Source organism: Vigna umbellata, chromosome 1 (genome assembly GCF_029865625.1).
Source record: "Vigna umbellata cultivar VRB3 chromosome 1, Vumbellata_1.0, whole genome shotgun sequence".
Taxonomy (NCBI): domain Eukaryota; kingdom Viridiplantae; phylum Streptophyta; class Magnoliopsida; order Fabales; family Fabaceae; genus Vigna; species Vigna umbellata.
In genome coordinates this window covers 92555884-92579785 of record NC_142165.1, presented here as the reverse complement: position 1 = coordinate 92579785, position 23902 = coordinate 92555884, and the positions used below count along the sequence as shown (strand labels likewise).

The window sequence follows — 23902 nt, the reverse complement described above, 5'->3', positions numbered from 1 at the left end:
TATTAATAATTTAGTTTGCATAAATTAAATAGTAGTTTTATATACTTAAACTTTCTGATAAATAATACTTAACTGTGTAAACATTATATTTAAAATTTTAATAGATAATTATTTCACCATAAAAAAATATAAATTTAATAATTTATTTTGTCTATCTATTATTTTTTTTTTTCAATTTCATTTCACTTTTTTTACATATCTCTATTTTTTTTAAAAGAAAAAAAAACGTACTCACTGAGTTAATTTCTGTCAATATTATTATTCACTATATATCTATTTTTTATTTTCAAAATTCAGACTATCCATAATAATTTTATTTAAAATTTGTATTATTTTTCTAATATGTGAATTTTTTTTCGCCCTAAGCCCAACCTTGAAGATGCGGCTTTTAGCATGTGTACAACTTCGAAGGCTCTGAATTCCGTTTGGTTTGTTGTGGTTGAGGTCTACTTCATCCTTTCTTGATCCCATCCCCTGTTGTCACCACTTCTGGTATTGATGCTGTTGTTAAAGTTCTGATAGGGTTGGGTTGGAATGAGAGACATGAGCTCTAGGGGAAAAATTAGGAAAAAGTAGATAACTAAAAATAGCCTTTGAAAGGGGTCAAATTAAACGTATGGTATATATTTTGTTTTTAGTATAATAAAAAGAATTACACTTTTAATTATTAATTCTATTAGTTTATTTTTAAATTGGTTTTTAATATATTTTTTTATTATTAAATATGTGTGTACTATAGGATACCTAATCCTCCAACTGTCGACCAATAACCCGACGACAATTAAACCAATGCAGGGCATCCGACCACTTAGTGTGGTCGACCACTAGACAACCGACTATAATAACATACGACCATGTGGCGTTGTCGTCCAGTTGAGGCTCGACAATCGACACGTCGTCCGCCCAGATCGACACGCATGATGATCGACATACAATATGCGACATCGTGATCTAGCGGTTACAAATAAACAGTTACGCATATTGGCTAACAAGCGCCGTGAATCATGGAAGTACTTGACTCAATATCTAGCAGTTATAACTTATAGATAGCCAACTCCAGTAACCACCCGAGATTTCAGGTAAACGGTTTATTTTACTCCTTTAAATACACACAGCAGACCAGAAAAAAGGTACGTTTTTCCCCTAAGAGAAAATTAAGAAAGATTCAGTTGCTCTAACTAAGACCATTATTGACTTGAGCGTCGGAGTGCCTTTGCAGGTACCCAGCCCATCGTACTCAGAGCTTTGGAGAAGAGAGAAAGACGACATAGTGAAAGCAACACAGAGAAGGAAGAAAGGAAGGTTGTTAGGTTCGTATCTTGGTCCCTACATCCCTACTGAAACAATGTGTTAAATTATTTTATTTATTAAAAGAGTTTAAATAAAATTAATGAAATAATTTTCTTATTGTACTAAAAGGATAAAATTATGTTAATACTTAATCCCTTGATGTAACTATTTCATTATCCTAAAATTATAATGAAATAATTTTCTCTTTTAATGCACTGCATTGCCTTTTAACTTTGCAAACCTTTTTTTACTTGTACAAGAAATATTTACCTACTTGCTTAGTGGAAGATTATTCCATCGGATAATATCAATGCACCATGATTGGGCACCCAACGACTATAAATTCATAAACTATTTTCTAGAGAAATAAATGGATAATAAATAGTATAAAAAGAAGTCCATTAATGGCACTGATGAGGAAGAGACACCTTATGAAGTTATGTTACTTTATCATAAAAATGGTTTAAACCTCTAAAAGTCCAGCACCAATTAGAAACTATTCCCTTAAAGTTTTACCATAATAAGTAGTTGAGGGTGTTTTCCTGCAACCATTTCTTCTTGGTTGATGGGTGAAGTTGCTGGTATCCCCAGAAGAAGGGTAGTGTTGGAATATTAACCTTTGAAGAAGTGGCAGAAAGGTTTCTGAGAGCCTTACTTGTGGTCCGTAACCGCTGATGGCAACTGCTCAGTGGTCACAGGAACCACCATCCAAAGCCACCACTTAACTTTCTTCTTCCCTTAACTTCCATTCTTTACATCTTCCCCGTCTGTTTATTAACAATGCAATAAGAGGAGAAAGAAAGAACAAAGCTTAAGCAAAGAAACTGAACAATCATTTTCTTTTATGCCGAGGTAATGAAAATCGCTTCACAAGGAACACCTTTCTTTTTTTCTCTTCTTTATATGCTTTTTTTTGTTTGCATGCCAATTCTCTCTCGGATCAAGTCCAAGTCTTCACCTTTGTTGCTTCTTTGAATTTTGTACATTTTCAATTAAAATATGTGCATGCATGTCTACCCTTTTGAGCCTTCAGCTTGTTTATTGGACTTACGGATATGAATAGCTTGCCTGACCCGTCTTTTGGTGTAAAGTCTTCTTCTTTTGTTTTGCTGTCAAGTGGTACCTGAGTTTTTTTTTTTTTTTGGTCTTCATGGGATCTTGATTTCTGGGATGACATATTTGTCTGTTTGCTGTTCTGTGAAAGCGGAATCAGCAATGAGATATTTGGGATGCAAATGGAGAGTCTTTGATTCTGGTTTTCGTAGAAAATTCTTCCTGAAAAAATTGGTGGGATTCTGTTTTTTGTGATCTTCCAGCTGTTTCACTGATGATCGAAGGGTACGACAGTTTTGATCTGAACCTTGTTTCGGGATTTTTAGGTCTCATGGAAGTGTTCTGCATTTTCTGTTGGCTATTTAGGAGCTGTTTACCATTTGAACAAAATTGAGTCTGTAATGGAGTTTTTTTTCTTGTTTAGTTTTTAAATTATGAAGTCTTATGCTGAAGCCTGGCCAACTGAATCAAGCTTGTGATCTCATGGTTGTGCTGAAGGAATTGGACTTCGATAAGCGGTATTAATCTTTTACTTTCCGTGGGAGACTGAGAAACGATGCCAAGCCAGCTATGGTTTTCACTGCCAATGATTTACAAGAATGGAAAGATTTTCCCAAAGGACTCAAGGTTCTTCTTCTTGAGGAAGACAGCATTTCTGCTGCCGAGATAAGGGCAAAGCTTGAAGCCATGGACTATAATGGTAAGACTTTTTGGATTCCTTCTTTTTGTTATGGCATGGCTCACTTCTTTATCTTCATCTAACAATTCCCACGTATGGCTCATAGTGGGTAAGTCGGTCCCCATCTTTCTATCCGATAGCATCTTGTAAAGCCTCATTGCTTTACAATTCGTATATGGTCAATTGGTATAATTGTGGTCTCAGATTTTAGTTTCTCTGTGGAGCCTAGAAATTTTGACAAAATTTAGTTGCCCTTTGGAGCCTTGAAAATTTGAAACAATACCGTCCTCCTAATTTTGCATGCTCGGTGTTTTCACACATGGGATTTCTTTGCATCTTACGAAGCTGCTAAAGTTTTTATTTACACTAAAACTGTAAGTGTTTTCAAAACTTAAATTTGTCAGTAATCTGAATAATACAGGCTAAATTGTAAAGATCTGAAGTATAAAAAATGGTCAATTATTTGTGTCTGAACTATCAAGTCTACACTAATTTTGCACATTGACGGTCCTTTCAGTTGCCTAGACATGGATTTATTAGTAAAAAACAGGCCTCATGAAACAAGTTTAACTGAAATTATATCTTATGTCTTGAGGATCAGCCCAAGTATAATTTGATTTTTACTGAAGTCGCATGGTTCTTTTACTATCTGCTCCTTGTCTTCCGCATCTCTGCCATTTCTTGTACATTGCTTGTTTTCTCTGTTCATTTGTTAAGTAAATTTCGAGTTTCTGTACAGTTTCTACATTCTGTGATGAGAATGAAGCCTTGTCAGCAATCTCAAGTAGACCTGAAAGCTTCCACATTGCCATAGTAGAGGTAATGGATTTTCATTTTCTATATAATGAAAAATCATTATGCCGTAATTGCAAAATTTAAAATTAGAAAATGAAGGTCTTTGTTGCTGCCAAATTTAATAAAATATACTTCTTTCATTGGTATAACTTGAAAGTTTTTAAAGTCTAATCACTAGGGATGACTTTAGTCGTCTTATATATTTTTCCTTTCTATCATAAGAATTCTTGTATCTTTGTTAAAGTTCTAAATCTGAATCTTATGATTGTTACAACTTTGATGATATAATTTTTAACTGAATGCATTCATCCTAATTGCAGGTGAGTTCGAGCAGTAGCCAGGGAGGTTTCAAATTTCTTGAGAATGCCAAGGACTTGCCAACAATTAGTAAGCATAGAGACCAAAATGAATTTGCTAGTTTAACCTCTGTCAGTTCTTTAAAATTATAAATCTTTGGTCTATAATAATGGTCTTTTCAAATCAATTATCTCGTTTGAATGCTGAACCAAAACCAGTTGCAGATAAGGAAATAAACATCAATATTCCTTTGAAGTCCAATTTGGGAGAGCTTGTAATGCATTGCATGCTGTTGTTTTCATACCTGCAACTTGTCAGTTTTTAGTATTTTTTTTATCAACTGAATTTGTGAATGATCTAAAAGAGAACATTGCGCGGAAAATATGGGGAAAAGTTTGCTTCAAAGCTGTATTATGCTCATTTTAATCTTTCTTACCAGTGATATTTCCAACTTCTCATGTAGTGACTTCTAACAACCATTGCCTGAACACCATGATGAAGTGCATAGCGGTAAGCTTACATCCTCATTGTTTATGCTTAAATATCTTATTAAGCCATATTATTTGAGCTAAGCTAACTGCAATCTTATATTTCAATGTTAGGCTTTTTTTCTTTATTGTAGTTAGTCAATTCAAACATTTGATTCATCTCTAATTATTGACAAAATTACTGATAACTTATTTGGATTGTCTGTTAAATATTTTGTGCAAAAATATGATCTTTAACTCACTAGACAAGTACGTTTTCCTTTGGTTCTGATTGTTAATGCAAGCTTCTTGACTCAGCTCCATTTTTTTTAAGCTTGGTGCAGTTGAGTTCCTCAGCAAACCACTCTCTGAGGACAAACTCAGAAATATCTGGCAGCATGTTGTTCACAAGGTCTGTGATGTTGTATTGATACTACCATGGTATTTACTATTATCTTAATATGAGAATAATAATTTCTCATGTGATTGAACTCAATCAGGCATTCAGTTCTGGGACAAGTATCCTGTGTGAATCGCTTAAACCTGTCAAGGAATCTCTAGTGACTATGTTGCAGCTCCCAACAGACAATGAACAACATGAAAGTAGAGTGTCCATTGATATAGAGAAAGTATCCAGGTTTACTGATAATGATGATGTACTGTCTCCTGGAAATGATAAATATCCAGCTCCTTCAACCCCACAATTGATGCATGGGACAAGATTGTTAGACGATGGTGATTGCCAAGAGCAGACTAATTGCTCCACAGAAAAAGAAAGTGGGGAACATGATGGAGAATCTAAATCTGTCGAAACTACATGTGACAATATTGCTGAAACTGAAAGTACTCCTCAAGAAAGGAAATCTGATATGACTTTACCTAGGGAGGAAGTGAATTTAGTTGACGCTTCCAAGGTTGAGAGTATTGCCTCTCTACATACACAAAAAAGAAAGGTTCTAAGCAACCCTGACAAAAATACAAAATCTGCAAATAAAGTAGGCGTTCTTAGTGATTCATGCGAGATAAAGCCAAGACGAAAGAAGATGAAAGTAAGTTGCTTTATTACTATTCATTCTTCTTAGGATGTTTTTGTTCCTCTAATCCACTTGTCCATGCTGCTGTTTTCTTGAAAATTACAGTGACTATGTAACACATTTGGGAAAATTTTTCCAAACTTCTGTTTAATCTGTCAATGTTTCCATTTATTGTGTCTGCATTCCTGGAGTTGATCAAGAAATCTCGGACATGGTTCCATTCCATATTCATAATCATGAAGTTATAATCAACTGTGAACTGATAATGGAATTGTCAAACTTAACTAATCTATGATAGGAAATCTAGGAAGTAGTCTTTCCACCGAGTTACAATTTTGGTATTTGTTTTGGTCTCAGGTAGACTGGACGCCTGAGCTGCACAAAAAATTTGTGAAGGCAGTTGAGCAACTAAGCATTGATCAAGCCATTCCTTCAAGAATATTAGAATTAATGAAAGTGGAGGGCTTGACAAGGCATAATGTGGCAAGCCATCTTCAGGTCATTATGTACATTACAGGTTATGGTTGATCAATTTCTTATCTGCAATACTTAAACAAGTTTTTAAATAAACAGAAGTACAGAATGCATAGGAGACAAATCTTTCCCAAGGAAGAAGATCGGAAATGGTTGAATCAAAGAGAAAGGAGCTATTGTGTTCAAAGACCAATCATGGCCTTTCCTCCATATCATTCTAATCACACCCATACTATGGCTCCTATATATCCTAAGTGGGGACAACCTAGCACTCAAACGGCTGGCATGCATATGTGGAGCACTCCTGGTTATCCCTTGTGGCAGCCTACTGCTGAACATTGGCACTGGAAACCGTTTCCAGGGGTAATTTCTTTTTTTTTTTTTAACAGAACTCAAGGATAATGATATGATGTTTTTCATGTTATAGCTCTCAGGCTTGGGAGATGTAGATATTGCGGTTATGAATGTAGTTTTACCTGTGGTTACTTGATCTTTCAGATGCATGCAGATTCATGGGGCTGTCCAGTGTTACCAGTACCACCTCCTCAAGCTCCTTTTCCCTACTCTAAGGTGAGTTTCAGCATAACAATGAAGATATTAACCTAGTATCTATAGTATTTTGCATGTTAATGATTAATGTCTCTATGTGCGATTCATTTTTGCTAGTTATTTATCTGTGATACTATTAATATATTTTTCATCAAACCTCAGAATATGCCTGCGTTGCTCAATGCTGATGCAACAGGTCACACTTTTACCATGCCACAAAGTTCCTTAGAGAATTATCCGGTATGCAACACTTTCGGTTTTTTTTTTTTTTTTTTTTCTAATTGATCATGGTAACCATTAGCCAGTCACTCATATAAATGCTTTCTAATGGGTCTCAGGAAGTCCATGTTGAGATAAAATCATAACAGAACTAAAATAACATCTGAAAATGAAAATGAGGAAACTTTAGTGTTTTTCACTTGCTGAGTTTCGAATTGCATGAAATAGCATGGTGACGTGTAGAAGTAGGTTGGAAATTCATTGAGTGTTAGTAACTGAGTGAAGTCGAAAGAAAGTGGCTGTGACCTCTCACCATGTAGTGTGTTACGATGCATGCATGCAGGCAGAGGAGGTTGTTGACAAGGTTGTGAAAGAGGCAGTAAGCAAACCATGGCTACCCTTGCCTTTGGGCCTGAAACCCCCTTCCACAGACAGTGTGTTGACTGAGTTATCAAGACAAGGCATTTGCAGCATCCCTCCTAGGAGCAGCAAGGGTTGAAATTGAGAGTGACATTAATGCATGCACCAAGAGTTGTTCTGATGGTGACCAACCAAAAGGTGGTCCACCTGATCAATAACACCCTGTAGCAATTATTTTTGTTTTCCTAAGTGTAATGAGGTTCCAACAAAGAGTTGTTGTTGGGACTATTTTGTTTTACCTTATTTGGTCCCATCACCACCCCACCAACCAATTTTAGGTCTCTCCTATTCCGCTGTCTGGTTACAGATTCCGTGATGAAAACCAACAAGTAGACTTTGTTTGTTCCTATCCAAAGCCACATGCCAAAACAAGGTAACAGGTAATAAATGAAGAGAAAAGTCAGGTGCTTTAATGCAGTGGTGAACACCCGATAGGCAACTTGGGCGGTGCAGAATTTGCCACGCTTCCATTGACGCTCTCTTCAAAACTTGTGGTTGTAAATACGTGATCAGCATAACCTTGTGACTGGGATATGAATGTGGTACTTTTGGGGGCATAAAGTGGATTTTCTATGAGGGGTGGGGGTCTGTGGGATGCTTAATAATGATGAAGAGGATGATGGGTACGCGTCGTGAATAAAGTTGAGTACACCACTTTCAAACATGCTTAGATCTTCTTCCATTTCTTCTGATTTTTACCAAATCTGAATCGACTTATCCTAAGTCGCACATCCCTTATTTGTTCTTCAATTTTACTTATTGTTCCCTTTTGACAAAGACAATCAGTCGTCGATATCATTGTGAGGCATTAACAGAGGGAATGCAGTGAAATACGGATTGATAATTATGAACCAGTTTGTTGGTGGAAGAAGGTAGGAGGCACATTTTGGTTTCTTCATCTATTCCTTTTCTCCAAAATTTTGAAATGAATAAAGTCAAATTTTGAAAACAAAATTGTTTTATTTAAACCCAAATACAGTAAATAAATATATGTTTTCATTTAAATTTACCATTTTTAATGATTATCACTTAAATTTAAATAATGAAATGACATCTTAATCCATTTAATGAGAAAATTAGTGGTACTTTTATAGTACCTACTTCATTGTACACTACTAGGCATACTTTTGGTACTATTATCGGTCTGCATATTGAAAAAGGGACCCATTTGCTAAAAAGGTTGGCTCTTCCTTCTTTCATTATCATAATTTTGACAAGAATTACCTAATTTATATAAACACCGTTTATATTTTACATGAATTCAAGCTTTTCCTCCCCTTTTACTATTGTGTGGCTAGCAGTGGTTGGTAGAGGATGCACGTGAGTTGTGAAAGATGTCATATACGGAATTAACTAGTAATGGTTTTCAATTACTTTTCTACTTTACATTAAAAAATTACTAGTTAAATCTAAAAATTAAAAAAAAAAATAGATAACAAAATGTAGGATTCAATTTCAGTGTTACTAATTTTCTGTTAAAGGATCAATAGGAAAAACATCATAGACATAAATGCAAGAGTACAAAATAGTTATCTGTTCATGGTGATTTGGAGCATTTTAGCTTTTAACTTTTTTGCAACACTATTTTGGTCATTCCACACACTTCATCCCTTCATGTGAAAAACATGGGCTGCGGAACATGTGATAACATTCCGTACCAATATTTTCACGTATCTAAACAACAAAAACACCTTCTTCACCTACCGATATTTATTTAAAAGTCTCGTATTTACTTAGGGCATCTATTGTATTTTAGAAAGTAATTTCTAATATTACGCATTCACTTCGTTATATTCTTTACTTGCTATTGTAGCGCTTACAGGCTTATAAAGATTAAAGACATTTTGGTTGAACAAAGATAAACTCAGGATTAAATGTATAATATCATTTTATTATCATTGCTATTAAATTAAGATATGCAATCATTAATTTGTAATATATATATAATAATAATATCGAGTAATCCAGGAAGTATCAACAATAAATATCTGTAAATTGATTTGAGTGGGGCTTACGGAGAAGGAGAAAGAGAGTAGTAGGGGTGAAAAAAGAAAAATGACGGTGGAAATAGCAGGAACCAAAGGGTATTATATTATCATATGATTAGCGATAACACAGAGGACCCGTAGCCCAATTTTTGGGTTTAATTTTACTGTGCTGAGAAATAAATATTTCCTTCACAAGCTCAAAGATTGATAAATAAAATAATGTAAGGTGGTTGGGTGGTTGGTTGGTTAGTTGGTTGTGGTGAAAGCCTCCATGCAAATTCGTTTTAATAAGTATTGAGATGACGTCAGGAGTTATATTAAAAACTCTAAGAAGGCTCTGGAACGTTATTAGTATTATTCTAAATCTGTGCAGAATTTTGAACATCGATTATGTATAATATTAATAGGTTCTGAATAATTATTATCAACCTACTTGGAACTGATCTTTAATTTTAGCATCAAATTTCGTATACCACACATGCTTGTGGCTCAAACCTCAGGTGATATATTATATTGATCTAGCAACCAATAAGGTATTGTAATCTCACGTCACATTTCGATAATAATTTCTAATCCCACATTATAAAATGGGTAAAAAACAAATTAGAGGAGCCATTATGGATAATACAAAAATTAGACCGAAAGGCCGTGATAACTAGGACGGTTGTGGGCCATGAATATAAAATAACTACAATTTTGCATGGGACTCAGTGGGATTAGTTTCAGTTAAGCTGGCTCTTTTTATAACTGTTAGTTAATTACGCGTTGTTGCTTTTATTTATTAACTAATGTAGCTAATCTCATGCATTTTATGGTAATTAAGAAAGGTAAACAAATTGCTGCTGCCAGTGCTTCAAGAGAGACTGAACACATGTTGTATACTCTCCTAAGGACCACCACCAACATCAAATATCTTATTCAAAAACCTTAAATTTAAGATTTATAACAAATTTTTATTCAGATAGATTAAGGTGAGAATGCTAAATTTAAGGATTGAATTTTATGAGATTATGAGTTTTAAAAATTAAATAGAAAATATTTGATTAAATTAATTTTTAAATTTTAGAATATTAACTTATAAATAAAAGTTATTTAAATATGGATCTTAAAAAATCTTACCATTAAAATAAAACTTGTAAGAACGTCTTGAAATGGTTTGATACAGTGAAATTCATTTAAAATGAAATAAATAACATGTGGTGGGAGTATAGTATATAAAGTATTGGTAATGAAAATGCTTTAAAATACTTGCTTGCTTTTCGTGTATTTACTAATTGATGGTTTTGTTCATTTTTAATCAGCCTTGATCTGTCAAGTTGTTGGTATCAGAAAAATTATATTTATTAATCTATACTGTTGATAAGTTTATTTTTTATAAGACATCACCAAACAGCTTGATTCATACAATTTATCTATATAGTTTACTGCTCAAATTAAAAAATTATATTTTATTCTCATATAGTGAAACAAAATCTATATTATTGACAATAATTAAGGACTTCTCCTTATATAATATGATGATAATTTTAACTATATATATTGTTAATATATATTTTTTCAAAATTTTGTTTAACTTTAAAAATACATGTATACATCATTTCCTTTTTATTTGTAGATCCATACAAGAAAAATAGTTCTCCTTCTAACTTACAGTTTTTTTAACAAAAGAAAATAATATATAAAAAAATACAATATATGATAAACATAAAACACAAACATTGTTTCAACAATGTGTTTGTTGGTATATGTTGGAAGTCGTGATAAAATTGCTTGTAAACGTTAAAAATACAACTATGATAAGATTAATTTAGAATATATAAATAGATATAAATTTAATTTCATAAATAAATTTTATAATATTTAATTAAATTTAAAATTTACTTTTTAACATAACATAATGTTAGAATCATTTAAAACTTATTATAGCAAAAATTTTACTATAAAATCATATATATCTAATTCCACACATAAAAAATATATATATTCTTAACAGGCATTTTTCATTTTGTTTCGAATGACATGGTATTCAACTCATTTGAAATTAATAACATAATTAATTAGACTAATCTTCTACCAACTCATTTGTCTCGGTATTTACAACTTGTACTTACAATAGAGAACAAGTCAACTACTTAACTCTGGGTTTTTACGAAAGATTTTTATTTTTTAATTAGATATTTATTAAACAGTTAAAACAAACAAAAAATCAGTAAAATATAATTTTGATATGAAAAACGTCTTTTGAAGTAGAATATTATCTTATATATAAAGATAGTGTGTTTCTTAGAGGACAAGCTCAATCTAAGTGATTGGTTGTCTCAAAGACTGGAGATTATTATTCTGTACGTGAAGCATTTTTTAAACAGAAAGAGGAGAAGCGAGGAAGATAAACCAACTTCAACTTGAATTAATGATTTCTAGGTTTTTTTAGCCGTACATATAGCACTAAAAAATATCTGGTATAAGGAATAAGTGGTCGGAGTGCAGGTCCCTCTCAACTCCATACAATGTTACAGGAAATTGGTGTCACCAAATTAAAGAAGCCCTGCAATTGTGGTCCATTTCACCACATCTATAAACTTTTTCTAATTTCTCAATGCCATCACAATCCTCTCTCTCAAGACAGCTATGCATAACGTAACTTAGATAGATATACGGTTCGTGTCTGCCATCATGAAGAAAAACATCTCAGTTCATGGCCTCACTATTCATTCCTTCATTCTCAATTCAAATTTCTATATTTTAAATCTTTTTCACACATATAATTACAAATCAAATATCTATATAAATATATGATTAGACTATCACATTTTCTTTACTAGAAGGTAATTTAATACATCTTTAACTTTAATTTTTCTTCTTTAACTGAATTGTGAAGTCAACAACCATGCGAGCTATTATCTATTTTTACTTTCTAGTTTTGAATAAGATATCGACTTGTAGACTTGTAGGAGGAGATATACATCTACTTGTATATGCTATAAAATAAATTTAAAATATAAGTCAATTTCATAGAAAATAATTTATAAAATAAGGTTTGCATTTATTTATATATTATAAATTAATATTATTTTTAATTAATATGAAACTTTCAATAATTATTAATCAAGTATACAGAATTAATAAATATTATTCATAATTTATATTTTTATGCCAGCTCATGTATAGTAATCATCGGTACAGAAAGCATTAAAGAAAAGAAAAAGAAAAAAAAGTCATAATCTATCATCACATATCCAAAAAGAAATGCATCTAAATTCTCGTGTGTGACATTCACCGTTCCTTTAAGCGATTGATCGGTACTTTAAAACTTTCGGTTTCTGACATAATGAACGAGGAAAAAATTAATTCAAAACTATACTTTTACACTTATAATGTATACTCAATTGCATTCGCGATGATTATGAATTCATCTTTTATTGGATGTTTGTGTGGAAGTAAAAATACAAACTTACTCTAATACGGTATATATAAATTAAATTTGTACCAAATAATTCACTTATAATTCAGTAACTTTTATAAGAATTATGAAGAAATCCATTTTCTTACCTAAATTTGTCTTTTATAGGCTGTGTCTACACAAGATTCCCCCTACTGACAATTTGCGATGATCGGACAAAATCCAATTATATAAACAAAAATCTGAAAGTTATAAAATCTCTTTTAGGATTTAACTTTCATTATTTTCAATAACTTTATTCGATCAAGTAATTAAAAATTATCTTAGACATAAGTTTACGTAATTATTGTAAAAATTAACAAATTTTGTTATGCATTTTATAATTAAAATCAATGTACAATTTGATTACACATTTAAAACGTATTTAAACCGATTTTTATTTTATTTTTTTCTCCATCACATCTTTCACTTCTCTTTCTTTTCTTCTCGTGTTTCTCTCACGTCAATCGTTGTATACGATTCTTGCGTGAATATAATTTTCTTTCTTATGAATGTTACATAATATAAATAATTATTAATTTGATTTTGACGAACCATAGGTTTTAGATAAGTAAAGCAAGCCTCTGATTGAATGAAAGAAACCCGTTGCAGGAAGTCAACAACTTTCACTTTCAACAGTGTAATAAGGTATTTTGGTCTGCGTCGGTATGTCAGTGCAGTTGAATTGTGATATTAGATAGACGAAATGATTACTAATTAAAAGTTGAAATATTAATAGATATTTTGATTAATAATTTCTGATACAGAGTTGCGAGGAGCCAAAAATAGGAGAAAACGTAAAATGATAAGTATGCCATTCAAAGCACAGCCGTAATCGAATTGTTATTGTGGTCACTGAATTTCAATGATGCGAACAGACAGCTCCAGCCAACCAAGTTATCATTACCAAAATTAATTGCATCACAAATCTCACCGTTTAAATTTAAACTTTACCTTAAACGTGTTAATCATATTTTAATGCCAACTACTACTTCTTTGATTAATTGATATTTGTTGATTATGTTTTGGAGGTTATACTTTGCAACTTTCATTTTGCAAATTTGGGACCATGCTAATAAAGCTTATGATAAGTTAATGCGTTTTAATTCAAATTGCCAAACTCGTAATACTCTTTCATCGTAACTCTATCTCTTCGGTATTGGCTCTCACATCCTCTGTATGTCACCATTGTTTTCCTGTACTTTTCAAACGTTATGACTCGTCCTGTAATTATGCAAATAGATATTTATTTTAGGAATTGCATCTATATATTACGACTTAAGTTTAATCATTCATTCAGTCTTTCTAAGTATCAGAAAAATTAAAATCAACGTCAAGAAAATATATGTGTGACTGTAAAAAATTGGTGACTAATGGTGAATAATAAGTTTTCATCACTAAATTATTTTCAAATCCGTTGACTTCTAACTAGTAGTACATGTTGTGGCTGTATTCACATCTACTTTATTAATCAATTTGACCTTCAAGTTTTTTTAAGAAATCATCATCACCTTAATAGTGATTGAAAACAATAAACTGTGTTGAATAGCGAAAGAAGGACCACCCGATGATCACAATGGAGAGAAACAGTGTAAGATGAAGCTTATCACAGTGCTAATAAAGACAAGTTTGGAGAGAAAAAATGGTGCCTCTATATTGTTTTCTCATGTGGTGGTGATGCAGGAAATAGAGGAATGAAGTATGAAAGACAAATTTGGAAGGAAAGGCTTGCGGGGAAGGGAAGGAAACACAGCAGTTGTGTCTTGTTTTCCATTACAAACCCTCAATAATGTATAGGAAAGCAACAACCACATAAGAAACACCCAACGTTATATGTCACCATGCTTATGTCTTTATTCTTTCTTGCATAACTCCACTGACTTAATGAATTTATATCATGGTAACTCCCAAAAACATCATGGTAAATATATAGAGTTGTGAGAGTGTAGCATGTGTTATTTGCATTAGTAAAAAAAAGTTTTGTCACAAGTTATAGAAAAATATTTTTTTAACAACTTTATATATTAGATTTCAATTCTGTAATCGAAACTCATTCGAACAAGATAAAAAAGAGTTACATTTTTATTTTAGTGATGAATCAGAGTATAAAAATTCCAGTTATAGAATCGTAAATAAATAATAAAAGTTAAAAAAATGTGGTATTAGGCTTCGGTTGATACAACAACCAAGTTGAAACTCTTTCTGATATAAAAAAAATGTTTAAAGACTACCTTTATAACCAAAACCAAGTCTAATACACTTAAAATTAAATACTAATTTAAATTAGAAATGGTATTAGACTTTAATTTTTATCAAAGTTGAAGTTGAGAACCCTTAAAATTAAATAATATCAACACATAATTTTGATGACAATTACATATATCAACACAACTCTAAATAATTGAGGAAGAAAATGAATCAAACAATTATAAATCTATGAACTAAAATACAAAACTTGGAGGAACAACAATGCAAGATTTTTTTACCTTAGCAGCAATTGAACAATGAAAAAGGGAATGCTTTAGGATAATTTATATAATCGATAAAGTGATGTTGTGTAGGTTTCATATACAAGCATATCCATAGATCTCCACATTAGTAAGATATTACTCATTTTTGGCTAAGTCCTTACGGATTTGCTTTTGGTACCACTCCAAAAGACCTCTTACTAAAGGATGTATCTTATGTATATATAAACTCATGTGTATTTCATATTTTATCTAATGTGGGACTTTGTTTGTACCCAACATAAAGTTCATAACATTGAGATTTTTATCAATTTATTACTTGTCTAATATGGTTCGACGGAGACTTATGGAAGGAGTAAAATCACACAACAATGTTGTCCTTCATGGAAATCACAAATAGCTACCAATGATGTCCGAATTAAAAATAGGTTCATTGTTATACCTTAAAATAACGAATTATAATTATAAATCAACAAATTACACCTAATGCAATGCAAAGGACACATATATTTGTTTTCTATCTTCAAAACCGTTGATGACATATGATTAAAAATTTTACATATTTTTCGGTCTCAGATTGTTGACGAATCGAAACATAACATAAGAATGACTTCGGTTCCTTTATAACTGAGGTGTATAAATTTGGAAAATTTGTCAAATTATCAATATCTTTTTATGTCTCATTTTCTTGAAAGTTAAAACATTTATAAATTCAAAACTAGGTGAGATTTAATCTACACTGGTATCGAAGAAATTTCCTTGTCACAAATACTCTTTTTATTAACTTTTAAGAACATAAAACCACAAGTTCTTGAGGTTTGGTAGAACAAAATGTTATTCTTTATTATCATCCAATTATCTATTAACACATCATTACATCTTTAATTTTAAATATATATAATATTACTTAAAAAATATATGCTTAGATTACATATAAAACGCAAAAGTTATACAGCCCTGTAGTGAAAAGAAAAATGGTAAAGACAAAAACATAATTATTTAGCAAGTTATTTTAGTGGTTTCTTAACTTGTTTGTCTAACTTACCATTAAAAATTACCTTAGATAAATTGTTTACTTTGTAATCAAATATTGCATCTTTAAATGAAAAACTTAAACTAATAAAAATTATAAGTATCCATTCCTTACAATATATTTATATTCATGAAAACATGTTTTTATGTCATTTATATTAGTTTAACAATTATTTTGTCAAACATTTAACGCAATACTGTACTTAACAGTTTTCAAATAAAAAATACCATTAACTTTTTTTTTCAAATTTTTACAAAGCTCTATCCTTTTTGTAAGACAGCCATATATAGTCCCCTATCCTACTCCGAGATAAAAAAAATTCCCTTAATGATTGGATTCAATCAAACTACATAATTAAGAAATCATTCACATGTTCTTACACTTTATTAACTTGTCATAAATCCTCCCCTTAGCTTCCTATTCATGTCTACCAATATATATATACTGAGAGAGAGAGAGAGAGAGAGAGAGAAAGAGTTGTTTGACATGTTCACATGCCCATAGTAAGAAAATTGGTTCTTTTTCATGGTGAACTCCATTGTTGAGCAAAAGTTTATGTTACATTATTTTAGGTTATCAGTTAATGAAAGGTGTAACTAACCTGCGAGTGAGAGATGAAGGTTCTCGTGAATCTGTTATTCCCCACCAACTTGCTCATCAAATTGACATAGAATATGATTAAATGTATGCTTTCACAGTTCAAAACTCAACTGTTTATCTTCTTCACATATAGTGCGCTGGCCCTACCTCATCCATGCTCTCATCAATCCCTCCCTCACATTCTATCTTTCACTTTGTCATAGTCAATTTTCGGTTTTTTTATGCAGAGGTTGTCAATTTCCTAACCTGTTTTTGCATGGGAGAGAAAATAATAATAAATAATAATGACAGCAGCAATGAAAATGATAGAGAAGACAATATGGGCGACTGTGGCTTACCATAATGAATCCTAATCAGTTCACACTGTGGTTATTAGTTGCCTATTTGAGCTGAGCATGAATTAGATAAAATAACAAATCTGGTTTTGTTTATTAGATCCTTCCTTGTTTTAAAAGAACCTTCCTCTTTTGTGGGGTCATTAGAAGATTTTGGCTCTGATTGTACCCTTGATTTGTATGCATCCTTGCTTTTGGGTCCCTGTCGTCATCAGTTTTGGTATTTGCTGATGTATTAATTTCTTCACTTGTGGTACTGCTAAACCTGCACGTATAGTAGCAGTAGTAGTAACAGATTTAGGTATGCGCATTATTGTTCTAACAATGATAAACAAAGAACCATTTGGAATTTTCAATGGATTGGGCTAGATTTGCTGTTAGCTAGTTGCTTAATGGAATATGAAACATAATATAAAATACACAAAGGTTTACTCAGATATTTTTTTATGAATACTATTGGCCCAGAATTTGTATTTGTTTGTGCTGGCTCCATGATTTATCTTTCATATAGAAAGTATATTTATATTCATAATTATTTGAATATGGGGGAAAATACTGGTATGCAGAAGTGTTACAGCAAACGTATAGTTAGCTGTTCTGTATGTATCTCCTCTTGAAAGTGACGTTTGGTGTTATTTTGATTTTCTTTTAGGTATCTCCTGAAATTTCAATTAGTAAGTGTTTACCTTTTTTAGGACTTTCTTTTCTTGAGTTTTACTATGAGACAATTAAGAAGTGGTGTTAGGACCAGTATTATTATTGTTATTATTCTTTGTTTTCTTTTCTCCTTGTGCAAGTTGTGGTTGTGGATATCTAGCTATAATGCTATATGGTCACGCATTTTCTGTCTTTTTCTTTTTGGCTCTATAGGGAACTCTCTTCTATTGAGCACTCAAAAAACTCCAACTTTGTTTTGTTAATTCCTACAATCTGAGAAGTCCTCTTATTTAAATGTTGGCTGCAAAATAGTGGCCAAAGCATGTCAGTGACTGTTTCCATATTTAAGAGCCAGGCTCTGAAAATCTTGCACACTACACAAAACAAGTGCTTGTTGGTTCAATATAGTACTCTGACCTGAGGCAATGAAAACAAGGAGAGGAAGACGCTCAGAGGTAAGCTTCAATGTGCCTCTCACTGCTGTTTAAGGATAAATATGTTTCTTAGAAACTTGTAACTTTGTCTCATTGCGGCAGGCCTTTTGGCCCTCCCTTGTCATGAAGAAATGGTTAAACATAAAGCCAAAGGTGTATGATTTTAGTGAGGATGAAGTGGACACTGAAACTGAGAGTGAAGATGATGGTATGCTTTTGACTATACTATATTCCTTTTTTCTGTTTAGCTTAATCTTCTTCGCTTTTCATTTTTGTTTCCCTTCTTTGTTCTTTCAATCTCATTCAGTTTGCTCTCTTAAAGACTCGAGAATGGGTGTGCGTGAAGATAATCCACTTAAAACACCATTCGTATTCCCAAGTGAAACATCAGGCAATACTTTATTCCTTTACATTACTATGGTGCTTTAAAGAAGAATATGTGCTCTCAGCTTTAACACACCTTCTGTCATTTCTTGCTCTGGTTGCAAAATCAGTTATAGGAGCGGTTGTTTTGAAATCTAGAATCTAAACACAGTATTTTTGTTCTCTCCTTTTGGAAGGAGGATACAGAAAACATTTGTTCTCAACTATGTAAAATAAACATGCAGGTTACAAATTACATATAGATAGATGTTTTATCTTTATAGTGAAAGCATGCATCAGAAAAAGCAAAAGGAAATCTGAACCAAATTCCAAATGTGTTACTACCAACAAAGTATATGAGATCAATGTTTTTTTAAGCCAGCTAGACTAATTTTGCAAACTTCAAATGATTGACTGTTCTCTACACCAGATTGAGTTGAAAGTGTTAAAATCCCCATCGTGCGTGATTTGATTTTGTAATTCAGATGCGTCTTGTGAGGGCTATAAGGCCAGGCATAGAAGAGGGAAATCAGAAACTCTCCGTGTTCAATACATAAATACAAAGGAAGTGAGGTCTGGTGTTAATCAAGTTATGTATGTATAACTAATTTAATGATATTAATGAAAGGAATGATAAATCCGTTATTTTGCAGGGTAACAATTGGCACATGGAATGTTGCTGGAAGACTTCCATGTAAGGATCTTGAAATTGAGGACTGGCTTTGCACCAATGAGCCAGCAGATATTTACATTATTGGGTAAGTAGTTTCTCCAGTTGCCTAATGCTTTGATATATCTACCGTGTCCTATGTTTTCTTTTCCAACATATTGACAAATATTTGGATCATTCACCAGATTTTAGATAGAACTATTTAGATTTTTTTCTTTTCTTTCGATAAATTTCATGGAGTTTCTCTTTTGAGTACACTAATGTCACTCGTTTCCTCCTATATATGTGTTCTATATGTTTGATTTGAGCGTGATCTGCTGAACTTTTGTATTGATTAGTCCATAAAAAAGATTAATAGATGCAATATCCGATTCATTGCAATACCCTGCCTTTCCTACGACAATAGCCAAGTGATCTGATTGACCAAAAGTTAAGTGTTTTTAGATGGAAACGCCTGTTCATCTCCAAAACATTGACTGCTTTTAGCAATAAATGAAAGATATCATGTTCTTATAAAGCAATACCTTTTGGTTAAATTTAAGTTCATTCCAAGACCCTAAAATATTCACCTAGGTTTGTATTTACCTCAGATTTTAAGTGAGATGCTAATATATTATTTATGAAATGGTTGTCAGATGGCCTTTCCATTTTTGAAATCCAACGATGAGTTTAATTCACGTAACGTAAGGTGAAGAGTGATGGAACAAGATCCGGGTGGAAGCAGCTAATTTTAAAAATAGAAACAATAAATATTCTTCTGTTATAAACAATAAACTTCATTCATAATTTTGTAGTTTTTGAATAAATTAAATAATAAAAAGGTTTCTATTAAAAAGTATCTTAGTAGTACTCTTGGCAGAAATTTCGATGACCCTGTAAAGTTAAAATTCAACACAGATGAGAGGTCCATTTCTGCTTCTTTAGTTGTAAAAGTGGTCTTCTGATAGCTTCTGTGTGATTGATTTTCAACAGTTTCCAAGAGGTAGTCCCCTTGAATGCTGGAAATGTTCTTGGGGCAGAGGATAATACACCCATCAGGAATTGGGAAGCAATCATTAGAAGAACTCTGAACAAATCTTCTCAACCTGAAAGCAAGCCAAAAAGCTACAGTGCCCCTTCGTCTCCAGTTCTAAGAGCTTCTGCTTCTGCAGATGTTCTACCAGACAGTATAGATGTTAATCTACTAGACACAATGAATGAGGAGTACATGGGAAGATTTAACAATGTTGAGCTAGAAAAAGAGGAAGTGAAAAGCATAATTGGTAAAGGAAGGAATTTACAGTTGAGGAAAATCAACGACATTGATCCTCAGACCATACTTTACTGGCCTGAACGTCCTCTAGATACAATCCCACCCACTGATTCCAGTTCAAAATTGCGCAGAGTGTTCAGCTCAGACAGAATTGCCTTTAACCGGACAGAGAATGCTTCAAAATATGGGAGTGTAATGAAACGTACACACCATAGTTCGGGAAATTTGGGCTTGTTATGGAAAGAACAGCAAGTGATGCCTGAGGAAGTAATCGATAGCCTTGACGAGTTATCTGACATGTTATCTGATGAGGAAGACGATGCTTTTCTTGAATTGCCAAATGACAACGAAGATAATGGAATAGGTGCCGTGAAATCACATCGTAAGTATGTCCGAATCGTCAGCAAGCAGATGGTGGGAATATACGTATCTATTTGGGTGCAGAGGAGGTTAAGAAAGCACATTAAAAACTTGAAAGTTTCTCCAGTTGGAGTTGGTCTCATGGGCTACATGGGAAACAAGGTAATGGAGTAATGCATGTTTTTCTAAATGAATTTGACATCATTATTACATAACAATCTCACTTCACCAAGTATGTACACTGATCACATTGCACCTCTGCCCACATAACACTACAAAGGTGAGAAAAGTGCCTCATTTGTTCACCTGTGTCGCAGTTTTTTATGAGTAAAAAGCAGTTCCCACCGTGTTATGTTGTTGTGTTGCAATGTGATCGGTGGCAAGCTATAGGCATTGTTATGCGTAGAGCACAAGAAAACTCAACTCACGGGAACATTTACTGTTAGAACAACTTCACTTAACCTTTTTGAATGTGAGTGATAACAAACGATGTCTGATGCAGGGGTCTGTTTCAGTTAGTATGTCTCTCTTTCAGTCACGTTTGTGCTTTGTTTGTTCGCATTTGACTTCTGGACAGAAGGATGGTGCAGAAATAAGACGAAACTCGGATGTTCTTGAAATTCTTCGCCGCACTTGTTTCTCCTCTGACATCGATACAGATCAGCCACAAACAATCCCATCTCACGAGTAAGTTTTACTTTACCTTGAAAATTGTCTTTTACACAGACAATAAAAATGCTGCTGGAAAGGTTTATGATAATTAAAAGCTGAACAATTTGACAAACAATATTTTGTTTAATTTTAAGCTGGATATATTTATAAAATTCAATATCAACAAAAATAAAAATAAAAAAACAGTTTGATTGGAAATTGCTACAGTGAAATGTCGAAACTTATAGCCAAAGATGAGTATTTGCCTGAAACGGTGACATATATGCAATATATTTAGTGATGTTGTTACGAACACCTTGGATTCATTAGTGGGTTTGTCCATGCCAACAGTCAAATTTTCTGGTTTGGGGATTTAAATTATCGTATCAATACCTTGGATGAGGAGGTTCGAAAGCTGGTAGCCTTAAGGAAATGGGATGAACTGATGAATTACGATCAGGTGAGAATTGTGAAACAACTAGACTATAAATTTCCATCCTACAAAATCCAGACATAGAGATGCAAAAGTAATTTGTTAGCACCCAACTTGATTCCTTTGCATATTTCCGCATGATAATTTATCAAGGAGAGTTTCTAATTACTTCAATTGAATTGCAGTTAACTAATGAATTACGCAGTGGGCATGTTTTCGATGGATGGAAAGAAGGGCTGATAAACTTTCCTCCAACTTACAAGTATGAATTTAATTCTGACATATATATTGGGGAGAACCCAAAAGAAGGGGAAAAGAAGAGATCCCCAGCATGGTAAATGAAAACGTTTGAATATCTTGTCTGTTATTTGATTATTAGAATAAGGTAAATCCAGTATTTGACCCTTAGTAAAATTATGTACAGGTGCGATCGTATACTATGGTTGGGCAAAGGAATAAAGCAACTCGAATATAAGCGTACAGAAAATAAACTCTCAGATCATCGACCAGTTAGTTCAATATTCTCCATTGATGTTGAAGTACAGCGAGTCCTGAATTTCACAAGCGCAGCAGTACACCCTGAAGTTTTCCTTAAAGAAGATGGAGAATGGTCATACTAGATATTCACCAAAATTTGGATATAAACCACTAATTAACGGTAAATTTAGACTTCCGTTTTCTTTCTCTTTAATAATCTAGAAAACTTTGTAAACTAAATTTGCAAAATTATTATTTATTGATATCACTAACTGTCCTCCACAGATGGAAGAATACGTAGACAAAGCAAAACAAATGTATATACGCACACTTTTAGGAAACAGAGCTACTCTCGTTTTGTTTCGAAAAGTGTAACAAGTTTCTTTATTCCTTTCTCTGTAAAATTTTGATCTCCAAGTATCGTGTGTTTTGTTTTGGTTAGTGTAAACCTTTTCTCTGTACAATTTTGATCTCCATTGGATAGTGTAAAAGTTTCTTTATTCCTTTCTTCTGTACAATTTTGATCTCCAAATATCGTAATACAAGTAGATACCCAGTTTTCTTCCTCAAATTCCCCTCCGAAAATATCAAATAATCTACAAAAAAAAAGTGAGTCATACGTAAAGAGAGTTATCATTATTCAAACAAAGATATAAACGCATAATAATCAATCACGTTAAGAGGTTACAAAATAGAGCATCAGTTCTCCAAGGTGATAGCATCAATGAAAATTTCAGACGCAAATTACCCATTTAACTATGAGATTCATCACATGCCCATTTTCAATTTCAATTTTGAAAAGCAGCCAAAACAAAAACACTCAAATTCATACAGCGCAACAAAAATAAAACCTAAAAAAAATAAAGACATGAAAAAACGTATAGAATTTTGAAAAAGGGAATGAAGACAGCGATCAGAACCTGTCGGGATTCATATAAACATCACGCAGTATCAGCGGATTGACAGACGAATGAATTGCTATCATCACTTCGCTTACCTTTTTCCCTTCAGACTAAACTAGTACTAATCAAATAATTACAGAAGAAATTTAACCCATATACCATTGACAAACAATTAAACAGTAACGCAAATAAATTTAAAAGGTCGAATGTTGAGCTCAGAACTTCTTAGAGGATAATTGCGCCGTCATCGACGAACACAAAAAGAGTGTCGCCTCTAGCACTGTTACATCTTCATCACAGACCCAGCATTTTACGACATACATAAGAAAATGGCAGAATAATTTTTACGAGAAAAGAACACCACAGTATACGGGAACGGAACTGTTTAAAACAGAACGAAATGTATCAAAATAAAAAAGAAGAACGAAATAGCACGAAAATCACACAGAAAACGAGAACGGAAGCGAAACTGTAATTCGTCACAGCAGTGAGATCTTCTTGGAGATAAAATGAAATTGGCGATGATTTATAGATGCAATTTAGGGTTTTATCATTTTAGGCAC

At 32.7% G+C, this 23902-nt stretch overlaps 2 protein-coding genes, 1 long non-coding RNA gene and 3 other non-coding genes across 9 annotated transcripts; 2 read left to right on the top strand and 4 right to left on the bottom strand.

Annotated features, from left to right (window-relative positions):
• The first annotated feature begins 1698 nt into the window (after window positions 1-1698).
• LOC124836357 (two-component response regulator-like APRR2) lies at window positions 1699-8027 on the top strand. Of its 3 annotated transcripts, none has more exons than XM_047311510.2 (12): window positions 1699-2142; window positions 2842-3043; window positions 3762-3841; window positions 4138-4204; window positions 4578-4624; window positions 4916-4993; window positions 5082-5630; window positions 5973-6113; window positions 6189-6452; window positions 6588-6659; window positions 6801-6878; window positions 7201-8027. In XM_047311510.2, exons 2-12 carry the CDS (start codon window positions 2914-2916, stop codon window positions 7354-7356), a joined length of 1662 nt encoding a protein of 553 aa, XP_047167466.1. In that variant the 5' UTR covers window positions 1699-2142; window positions 2842-2913; the 3' UTR covers window positions 7357-8027. The 3 variants fall into 3 exon arrangements, with proteins under 3 accessions (XP_047167466.1, XP_047167467.1, XP_087960904.1); XM_047311511.2 differs by having other exon boundaries at window positions 2768-3043; XM_088104778.1 differs by lacking the exon at window positions 1699-2142 and adding an exon at window positions 2204-2628 and having other exon boundaries at window positions 2768-3043.
• Window positions 8028-17998: 9971 nt separating this feature from the next.
• LOC124836359 (type I inositol polyphosphate 5-phosphatase 2-like) lies at window positions 17999-22955 on the top strand. Of its 2 annotated transcripts, XM_047311513.2 has the most exons (11): window positions 17999-18252; window positions 18334-18439; window positions 18539-18622; window positions 19080-19167; window positions 19248-19352; window positions 20237-21038; window positions 21379-21563; window positions 21879-21987; window positions 22146-22294; window positions 22385-22618; window positions 22723-22955. In XM_047311513.2, the coding sequence occupies exons 1-10, from the start codon at window positions 18223-18225 to the stop codon at window positions 22578-22580; spliced, it is 1854 nt and encodes a 617-aa protein (XP_047167469.1). In that variant the 5' UTR covers window positions 17999-18222; the 3' UTR covers window positions 22581-22618; window positions 22723-22955. The 2 variants fall into 2 exon arrangements, with proteins under 2 accessions (XP_047167469.1, XP_087960903.1); XM_088104777.1 differs by lacking the exon at window positions 18539-18622 and having other exon boundaries at window positions 18000-18252.
• LOC148206810 (uncharacterized) lies at window positions 22665-23902 on the bottom strand. The gene is made up of 2 exons (XR_015783745.1): window positions 23786-23902; window positions 22665-23033 (listed from the first exon to the last, which is right to left on the bottom strand). It is a non-coding gene; the product is annotated as an uncharacterized LOC148206810 (long non-coding RNA).
• Window positions 23129-23218, bottom strand: LOC124836374 (small nucleolar RNA Z101). The gene has a single exon (XR_007028636.1). It is a non-coding gene; the product is annotated as a small nucleolar RNA Z101 (small nucleolar RNA).
• LOC124836376 (small nucleolar RNA snoR14) lies at window positions 23347-23430 on the bottom strand. The gene has a single exon (XR_007028638.1). It is a non-coding gene; the product is annotated as a small nucleolar RNA snoR14 (small nucleolar RNA).
• LOC124836375 (small nucleolar RNA U61) lies at window positions 23551-23642 on the bottom strand. Its single transcript, XR_007028637.1, has one exon. It is a non-coding gene; the product is annotated as a small nucleolar RNA U61 (small nucleolar RNA).